General features: G+C 35.6%; 1 protein-coding gene across 2 annotated transcripts; it reads left to right on the top strand.

The window, feature by feature from the left end:
* Positions 1-1,140: 1,140 nt before the first annotated feature.
* Positions 1,141-3,016, top strand: LOC21391859 (NHP2-like protein 1). 2 transcript variants are annotated; one of them, XM_024175241.1, is made up of 5 exons: positions 1,141-1,360; positions 1,466-1,586; positions 1,744-1,847; positions 2,490-2,621; positions 2,733-3,016. In XM_024175241.1, exons 1-5 carry the CDS (start codon positions 1,172-1,174, stop codon positions 2,757-2,759), a joined length of 573 nt encoding a protein of 190 aa, XP_024031009.1. In that variant the 5' UTR covers positions 1,141-1,171; the 3' UTR covers positions 2,760-3,016. The 2 variants fall into 2 exon arrangements, with proteins under 2 accessions (XP_024031009.1, XP_024031008.1); XM_024175240.1 differs by having other exon boundaries at positions 2,490-3,016.
* Positions 3,017-10,416: the final 7,400 nt, after the last annotated feature.

The raw sequence follows: 10,416 nt of genomic DNA, 5'->3' as shown, positions 1-10,416 counted from the left end.
TTCACAAAAATATTATTATTATTATTATTATTATTATTATATATATATATAGCCATATAGGCATGTCAGGATGCACTTGTACTAAATTGCTTTCTTTTTTTTTTTTATAAATTACAAGTAGTTTCTCGAAAATCAAATAATCATTTTTTTAATTACATTTTTTTCGAAAAAAAAAAACTTCTTCATGTGACTGTAATGATATATATATATATAAACGTAATTCATTTGATGTGGTGTGGCCTATCACTTCACTATCAGAGTATCAGTACTTCCAAAATTTGGTTCCCACGCCATGGATGGACGCAATAGTATCTTCTAGAATAATTTTTTCTCTTTTTCAGACAATTTTTTTTCTCTCTCACAAAATAATTATATATATATTAAATGTATAGTATTTTGATGTGATAATACATAACTTACATTTACAGTATCAATTTTATTTTTTAAAAACAAAACACAATTTTGTTGGGCCAGCCCATAGTAGGCTTAGACGGGCCCATCTGGGCCGGCCCATTGTGGGCTTAGATGGGCTTGTTGGGACGGGCCATTATGGGCTTAGATAGACAGGGCTGGGCCGGCCCATCATGGGCCTAAACGGGCCGGCCCAGCCTGGCCCATAATTTTCCACGGCCCGGGCCGGGCCAGCCCATGGGCCAATATAGGTTGGCCCAGCCCAGCCCACTAATATTTATGGGCTAGGCCGTGCCTTGAACAGTGTTGTGCCGTGCCGGCCCGACCTGTCATTATATCAGGATGGGCCCGGGCCGGCCCACGGGCTCCGGCCCATTGTTGCATCTCTAGCTCTATCCAGTCTATTTTTTAACGTTTTCATCATGGAAGTGTCATCAATGGATTGTGTTAAGCTCGAGTGCAATGGTGTGTTACTTAAAAATTTAAGGGTAAAATAAAATAACTAATATTTTTCGGGTTAAAATTAAAATTGTCTCATAGTCTCTTTATAATCTTTATTATTTTTCATAAATCTTAAAAAAAAATATGTACGAAATATCCTTTCGATTAATTAAAACTCGGGGGCCTATTGTATTTCTATGAAATTTTTACTCTTAAAAAATATATATATATATACTTGACCGACGACAAGGAATGAGGGTGCACACTAACTATCATATACCCGGGTGATAAGAAGTCAAACCCTATCAAAGATCGCATTATGACCGTCGGATCATTTTGTCACAGCTGCTTTGTATCGGACCGAAGCTATTTCTCTTTCCATTTACATTGCGCCGCAGCCACTTCTTCTTCTCCCTCTCTCTCGCTCGCTCTCTGCAGCCTTCGCCAACCCTTAGTAATCTTGATTTTTCTAGCCCTCGCTTCGCCATTCCTTCTTCGGCCAACAATGGTACTTTCTCTCACTTTCCCACACTTTCTCGCTCTTTTTTCCATCCTCTGAGAAAAATTATCGATTTGATTGTTTCATTTTCGCTTTCTCGTTTTGTTTTCGCAGCCAGGAGAGGAAGTTAACCCTAAGGCGTATCCTCTGGCCGATGCGCAGCTCACGATCACCATTCTCGACCTTGTCCAGCAAGGCGCTAATTACAAGCAGATCAAGAAAGGAGCCAATGAAGGTTCGATTTTTAACTCTTTTTTTTTTTGGTTGCGATTTACACTTCTTCTTATTGATTATCTTTTTTTTTTCTTTATTCTTTTTGTTGTTAATTTGTTTTTTGGGTTATATATATATATATATATATATTTTTTTTTTTTTCTTGGTTTGGATTTCAGCGACAAAGACTCTGAACAGGGGTATCTCAGAGTTCGTTGTGTTGGCAGCGGACACTGAGCCGCTTGAGATCCTTCTACATCTTCCCCTGTTGGCTGAGGACAAGGTAAATCTTGTTTTCTTTTACTCTTTCTTTGGATTTTGAATTTATTGTAACGTTTCTTTTTTTGTTTTTTTTTGGGTCATTACATTTTATTATCATAAATAAAGATTGATATAAATCATGACAAAAGTAGTTTCATCACGCATGATGGAACTGAAATATAAGTTTCAAGTTTGAAAAAAATGGTCATTTCAGTTTTACGGAATTTACATTGAATTTGACGCGCGGGCAATGTTCATGTTAAAAAAAAAAATTCATCATGTGTTAGAGGAAAAGGAATTTGTGTTGTACTACGTTGGCTGACTTTGTAGGTTCATACAATACTATTTTTAGATTAATATCTTTTGAGTGAAATCTGATTTCATGTTATGACTAGTTCTTAGTGTTAATTTAACAACCAGAGCTACAAAAAGCCTGATATGAAGTTAACTTTATAAACAAGTTGTGTAATGAAATTAGTTTAGGTTAATTGGCTTTGTAGACCTAACATTTTGAACTTTGATTTTAGACTCTTTTGATCCGTTGCTGTTCAATGTTTTTTAGTACATGCTATATTGATTGTTGAAACTGTTTTTTGTTAGTTATATAAAAACTGTGCATATGATAGTTGTTTGCACTAATCACTGATTTTGTGGAACGTTCTAGAATGTTCCATATGTTTTTGTCCCGTCCAAGCAAGCGCTTGGCAGAGCATGTGGTGTCACTAGACCTGTCATTGCCTGTTCTGTGACAACTAATGAGGGAAGCCAATTGAAGTCTCAAATACATCAACTTAAGGTAATTTTCAATTTGGCCTTTTCAGTATTTCTTATAGGTGATTTTTATCTTATGTTGCCACTTTTGTGGTATTCTTGTCTTAATTCTAAGATGCTTTACTATAAAATGCAGGATGCCATTGAGAAGCTCCTGATCTAGACTGTTAAGACTGCTAAATTCAGTGTGATGGGCCTCTTCGATCATAGCAGTCGCATCTCTAGAGGCTTTGACTGATGAACTTGTGCCATTAGAAAGATGTTTTTCTGTTGAATTCTGAAAATTTTTATTTATGGGATGCAAGAAAGAATACTCAAAAATTATATTTGCATTTGTCAAGATGAATGATGTTGATGTTGTAAGCTTTATAAGCCACTAGATTAATGTGATTTGTTCTCTTAATGTCGTTTTTGTTTCAATATTGTTATGAGAGTAGAGCTCGTGTGAAGTATGCTTACACTGAAATCTAGGGACTAGTTTTATATGGATAATGAAATCAATTAGCGTTTAACTGTGAACTATGATAATTATAGTCCTCTCTTTCCCTGTTAGAATATATCACGTGAGAGCGTTTTTAAAAGCTTTAGTGATTTTCATTTTTGTTTTAGTTATGGCTAAAGAAGTAAGATCTTGTGTTCAAATTGAGTGCGTGTGTCTCTTGCAGAGTGCTTGTTTAGTGACATACTGAAAGTGGTTCAGTATTACCTGTTATGAAGAGTACACAAGGATCAGGGAATTTGCACAAGAAATGAAACATAATACCTTTTTTTTTCCCTGCTAAGAAATGCATTATGGTAGCTAGTTTTGGTAAAAACTTGACTTGCCTGCAACCTCTCCTATATTCTGCTTGCATGTTGCAAGATGATTTTTTATGAAAATATCCGATTCAGCTAAATATGATTGCTTCAATAAATGCGCGTCTAAATATCAAAATTTCAAGCCTTTCTATCATTGAGATAACAGGTTCGAATACCATAATGTAGTTTTCGCCATAATTTTTCGTTGCTTGAATATATTTGTGGGGTAGATGAATAGCTATATTGCACAGGCATGAAGAATCCAGTTTTGCTTGGATTGAATGGATAATAGATACACTTCATTTGTTCCAAGTTTAGGAGCTCCAATTGTTTGTGATCTGTTACAGCTTAGTGGTTTTTCCTCTTGGAAATGGGTCTCCTCTTAGATGGAAAATCTGTTTTCTTTCAAACCTGATTTGGAAAAAAGGGAAATCTTGATGACTGGCCTCTTCTAAGTGACGATAAAGATTTATGTTATTTCTCAAGTATTATTATAAGATTTTTGCCCTCAGTTTCCCCCTTTAACTTAAGAAAGGCCGAATAAGAGGATACAAACTAAATAGGTGAGTTAGGGGCCCCAATTTTCTTCTTGCTTTAAAGTAGTTAGTCCCATTTGGTTTGCTGGTCCGAAATGTGTTGATTTAAGCATTTTTGTTTGTACTGGAAAAATTGAACTGTGTAGTTCAAATTGTAATATGAACAAGCGTTTGATTGTACAGTTAAAGTGTAAATGGAACATGAAATAAATCTGAATTTGTGTTTTGATAGGTGTGCAGAACAGAGAGAATGAACATATTTATATATACTGCTAAAAAATAGTTTGAAAAGTTGAAATGGAAGGGGGGTAATTCTGAGTTGGATAGGAATAAATTCCGGGCTTGGCGGTTGCCAAACACTATGTTGAATTTGGTCCTTCTCTCGGACTTAAAAAATCCAGTCGGAAGTTAGGCCGACTATTGATTTGTGAAACAATAACTGCTCGAGTTCTGTTTTACCAACTAATGAAGCAAATGAATCATCTAACTAGTAACATTCCACTAACCAGCAATTCTTATGACTATGTACTGCAACCAAAAAAAAAAAAAAAGAAAAAAAGAAAGAGTTACTATAGAATATGAGATGAAGAAAACAAACAGAACAAAACGAAAAATGCTTCAATCTTTGGCGTGTCAAGATGCGAACATGATTTACACGTATCAACTTTATCGTACCTTAGCTTACTAACAAGTTTCAATTTTTGGCGTGTCAAGATGCGAGCCCTATTAGTTCAGCAAGGGTTGCTTAAGGCGCTAAACGGCAATGAGCCTTTACTGGCAACGTTGTCAGATGATGCGAAAGAATACCTCTTAGAGAGGGCACACGGTGCTATTCAGTTGTTGTTGGCAGACGAGGTGTTGCGCGAGGTTATTGACGAGACTACTGCTGCTGGCTCGTGGCTTAAGCTTGAAAGTCTGTATATGACTAAGTCTCTCACCAATCGGCTCTAAGAAGGTACATCTATTCAAAGTCATCTTGATGAATTTAATAGAATTATTTTGGATTTAAAGAATATTGATGTGAAAATTGATGATGATGATCATGCATTAATTTTGTTGTGTTCTTTACCTCATATGAGCACTTTGTTGATACTATGTTATATGGTAGAGACACTATTTCTTTAGAAGATATTAAGGCATCTTTGAATTCTAAAGAACTAAAGAAAAAGGTGTGAAAATTGGGATGAAAATCAATCAGGTGCATTGATTGTTAAAGGTAGATAAATTGAAAAAGGAAAAAATAAAAATAGAGGAAAGTCTAAAAATAGAAAAGGCAACTACAATTATTGTCGCCAACTAGGGCATTGGAAAGTTGATTGCCCAAAGCTCAAGGGAAACAAGAAAACTGGTGAAGAAGCATCAGCTAATATTGTTGAGTATTTTGAAGATGATAATTTTGTCCTATTTGTGTCTAGTGATTGCGTCGACAATTATTGGATTCTTGATTCTGGATGTTCTCAACATATGTGCCCTAACAGAGATTGGTTTATTAACTACCAGTCTATTGATGTGGGTGTTGTCTTTATGGGAAATAATATGTCCTGTAGAGTTGTGGGTGTTGTCTTTATGGGAAATAATATGTCCTGTAGAGTTGTGGGTGTTGTCTTTATGGGAAATAGAGTTGTTGGTGTTAGAATAGTCAAAATTAAGATGTTTGATGGCAGAGTTACGACTTTGACTGATGTTAGGCATGTGCCATATTTGAAGAAAAGTCTTGTTTCTTTGGGGACTCTCGACTCACAAGATTATAGGTATTCTGCTGAAGGTGGAGTTCTGAGAGTTAGTAAGGGAGCTTCTATGGTGATTAAGAGAGAGTTGCATAATGGCCTTTATTTTCTACAGGGTAGTATAATTGTGGGTACTACTGCGGTCTCATCTTGCTTAGATTCATATTTTAGGATCACTCATTCATGGCATTTGCATTCGGGTCATATGAGTGATGTAGGGATGCCAATTTTGATGTTTGTTGAGGACTATGATGGTGTGCAATTTGGTGAGAGTTACGGGTTCTGCGAGAAGAAGATAGTGAGACACCGCACTATTTAGAATTTACCACAACGGTTGTTAGTCACAAATAGTATGAATTCAGCTCTCTTGGGGAAAGCTTGTTGTTTGCTTTCTACGTTTGGTTTTCCAGCCTGCTATTTGGTTAGATCTCCATCAACTGTATTTTGATTGAAGACTTCGTTTGAGGTATGGTTTGGTTGCTCTGTTGATTTTTTTTGAGATTTGGTTGTTCTGTTTGTGCTCATGTGAATGATGGTAAGCTTGAGTGAAGGACAAAAACATTCCTAGGATTTGAGTTTGGGGTGAACGGCTATTGGTTGTGGTTTGTTGAGCCAAAGTCACCATGTTTGGTAATTCACAGCGTTGATGATTTTGTCATCCTATTTGAAGACAGAGAGTTAGTAGTTACAGATAAAGATTCCTGTGTTCTTGAGTAAGTGGAGCTTGATAATCTAATTTGTATTGTATTAATTGTGACAAGTTCGGTGATCAAGTTAGTTGCCGTTTGAAAGTTCAGACATCTTGGACTTATTTGGTGTTGCAAATTGGAATTAGCTCTACGAGGTTTTGGATGAGATGACGAAGGTTATTTGGGTTTGGCTTAATTTTCACTAAGGTAGAGATTGTTGCGAGTGGCTTTAAATTAAGCCCAATATATTGTCTGTTGTTATTGGGTCTAGGGCCCATGTATTTCTCATTTACCTAATAGGAGTCTGCCGAACTTGCTGTGACTAAGCCTTGAAGAAGTGTGTGTGTGTGTGTATATATATGCTTATATTAAGAACGTCAAGTAAGAATGTATAGAGCAGGCGCATGTTTGGTTATCCCATTCATATACAGTTGTCTCTCTTTTGTTTCTTTTGAGTGTGATTTAATCAGAGAATTTAATTCTTTAATATTTGGTATTCTTAGTTGAGAGATTTTAGGTGTATTTAAGATTTGGGTGGTGCCTGATTTTTGATTGATTTTTATAATCTCATTTGATTATAGTGGAATTTCTTTGCCGTTTCTGTTCGTAGATGTGGACCAAAAGCCGAACCATACTAAATTTTTTTGTCTCTTGAATTTTTCTGTTATTCATATTTGTTTTGAATTCGTTTAATTTGAAATGGCCGAAAAAAAGTGACAGCAGATCCCAGCGGCAGGAAAAGGTCTACTGGTTCTGAAGAACGCGGAAGTGAAGAAGTCTTGAAAAATTTAGGGAATTGAGGTAAATTTCCATATGCAGGTGAAATTATTCATTGAATTGTAGTAAGTATATACGTAAATTTACTGATTATTCATGGCCATATCCGAAAAGTGTAAGTGGCCGTTAATTGTAGCTGCAAATTGGTTGAAATTCTGATAGACGAAAGAGATGCATAGTGGATGAGCTTAATTAGGTTGTTAACCTATGATGAATAAGAATGTAAAAAGTAATGATATGATGGGTGGTTTTGTACAGAGATAGAGAATCAACAGGTGTGAGTAGCCGAAATAAGATCTAGTGTTAATTGAGGCTCCATTCATTTCGCGATTCGAGTTTAGAATTCGAGTTTTACTATAGTAAAAAATTCTCAAAAATAGTCACATCTAACTTTTTTGCTACAGTAGAAAACTCTCACACAAAATTACATCTCAACTCAAATTACAAACTCGAATCAGCGAAATAAACGGGCCCTGTCAGTTAGAGAAACTGTAGGTTTGATCGGCGAGGTTATGTCAAATGAAGACAATGAAATGCAACAAAGGGACCGTGAAACTGGAGAAGGCCTATTTGCGGTTACAGGAGATGTCGACAAAATAGTTAGGGGTTTAGAAGATGCAAATATGCAACGGAGGAGCGATGTCGTCGGGCTTGATGAACTGGTGGACGACTTTTTAAAGGAACGGAAAATGAAGGAATTAAATGAAGTTGTGGCACGTTGTAAGGCAACCATGCCGATGAAGGTTTTGAAAGATGGTGCAGACTATCCTTGATTCCGTTAAAAAAAAAAAAAAAAGAAGATCCTTGATTACTTACAATTAAAAAATTATGAAATTAATCCTCCAAACATCTCTTCTGTAGTAATTAGAAACCCATGTAATATATTAGCCACTTAGTGGCGTTTAGGGATGACAATATTCCCCATGAAGACGGGATTCCGCCCTAAACTGGGTAGGGATGGAGGATAATTAATAAAAATGAGAATGGAGATGGGGACAAAATTTAGTTCCCGATTCGTGGTGGGGTGGGGCCCAAATAAATTTTGATTTTCAGAGTTAAAATCTCAGTTTTTAGTAGATTTTATTACCAATCTCGGGTTAGCTAAATTATCACCCTACAACATGCTTAGATGAAGATGAAACGTGTTGGAGACAAAGCTAAATTCCTTGATGGATTAGGAAGGGAGATAATACATTACGTTGAAATGGTATCCTCTCTTTTGCCCAATTTAGTTAAGACCTTTGGAATTCTTACCTTGATAACTCGACGAATAATTGGAATATCATGCTCCTACAAGACAGAGAAGATAGATCAGCAAGCAAAACTATTGAAAAAGTTCAACTATTGCATATATACACGCTTGAAAAAGCAAAAAGGTTCCTAAAAATCCTTCTGAATTTAGTTTATACTTCAATCAGAGTCAGGTTTTATAATTTTTTTTTTATTTACTAGAAAGTCATGTAAGGCTTTTTAGAGCTAAGTTTCATAGCAAAAATGGGCATGCAAAGTAAAATGAGTATCACTAAAGAAAGTCCAATTTCACAGGAAGTTAGGTAATAAGTTTTTGCAAGAATTAAAAACAAACTGTGCGATGAACAAACAATCTAAGTGGATAAACATCATAAAAAAGAGCTTGTACATATAAAACAAAAACAACACAACACAAAAGAAAATATTAGAATTTACCCTCAAGAGTCGGAATTTTACTGTTAATTCTTAATTAATATCATTTTACTGGTATAGTTATTTGACTAAAAAAATTATTAGTCAAGATTAAGAGGTAAAAATACCAACTCGTACATTTTTAAGCGCTAATTGTGTTCTTTCTCCTTAAACACAACAATTTCTCCAGCACATATGGGATCCTTGCTCATACGCAAAAACAGAATGTCACCCTGCAAAGGGATTAAAACGCCATGTATACAAATCAAATTGTAAAGATGACATAGGCTAGTATAAAAAAAACCTGACCGCCATTACAACGATAACCGCCATTAAACAACTAACATCTAGGACTCTAGAAAACCGTACATTTTGTGCAACCCATTTCACACATGAATCTTATAACATGCACATAGGAGAACCCTTGTTTTAGCTTGATACAAGATTTTACATCCCATAATTTTACTCGTATATTTTCCAATAGTATGGTAAATATATGTTCTCAAACTACCACAAAAATCATTTTAGAAGGCAGGAAGCGATCATTTTTAACATCGATTTTTTAAAAAGCCGGAGAACCCTTGTTTAGCTTGATACAAGATTTTACATCCCATAATTTTACTCGTATATTTTCCAATAGTATGGTAAATATATGTTCTCAAACTACCACAAAAATCATTTTAGAAGGCAGGCATCGATTTTTTAAAAAGCCATTATTAGATATGAAAAAAATACGGAACTTAGACACACGAGGATGGGGTGGGGCACTATACTATAGTCATAATTTATAATTTTGAATACTCTCGTTATATAGAATTTCAGTTGCTATTGTTTATTGTTGACAGATGTCAAATCTGCAAGAGCGGAACATGCCAGAGGCGACCGCACAATTGATTTCAGTTTCGTGTGGTTCAAGCTTCTCCGTTAAAAGCTACTCCAACTGTGTGGTGAACAGACTCAAGTTCCTGACATACAGCCGGGATATCAATTGAAATACCCAGAATAGTGATATTTATGTCCGTGGACCAGATAATCAAATATATTACGAAGTACTGGAAGAGATTTATGAATTATCTTACATAAATGACAATTTTGTTCTTATATTTAAATGTAAGTGGTTCGACACTCATCCAGAAAGAAAGAGAGTTCAACAACACAAGAATAGAAGATCATCTTTGTCTAGGACTCCTAGTATGAGAATGAACCATCTATACTTACATCTCAAGCAGAACAAGTTTTTTATGTGGATGATTTATTCAATGGTCCGAACTGGAAAGTTGTTGAACACTTTGGACAACGACATATATAAGATATTCTAGACGCGGATGCTGACGACATTACATTAGTTCAAGATATCAAGTCTATAAATGTTCACTTAGTCATAGAACTCCCAGAGATTGACAATTTGATGTGGAATCGACCTAATATGTCATTTGATGTTGTCATGTCAGATGTTCATGTAATTTTGAAAGACAAGTCTCCTGTTGAGGATAATGACTCTGATATACTAGTAGAGGATAATGAAGTCTTAGGAGACTACATTGAAGATGATTCTGAGGATGATAGTGATATAAATGAGAGGGGGGGGGGGGGGGGGGCCATTCAAGACATTAACAGTGACGGTGAATAGA

Source organism: Morus notabilis, unplaced genomic scaffold, assembly GCF_000414095.1.
Source record: "Morus notabilis unplaced genomic scaffold, ASM41409v2 Scaffold680, whole genome shotgun sequence".
In the NCBI taxonomy this organism is placed as follows: Eukaryota; Viridiplantae; Streptophyta; class Magnoliopsida; order Rosales; family Moraceae; genus Morus; species Morus notabilis.
The sequence above is the reverse complement of the archived record's forward strand: the minus strand, read 5'-3'. Positions and strand labels throughout refer to the sequence as shown.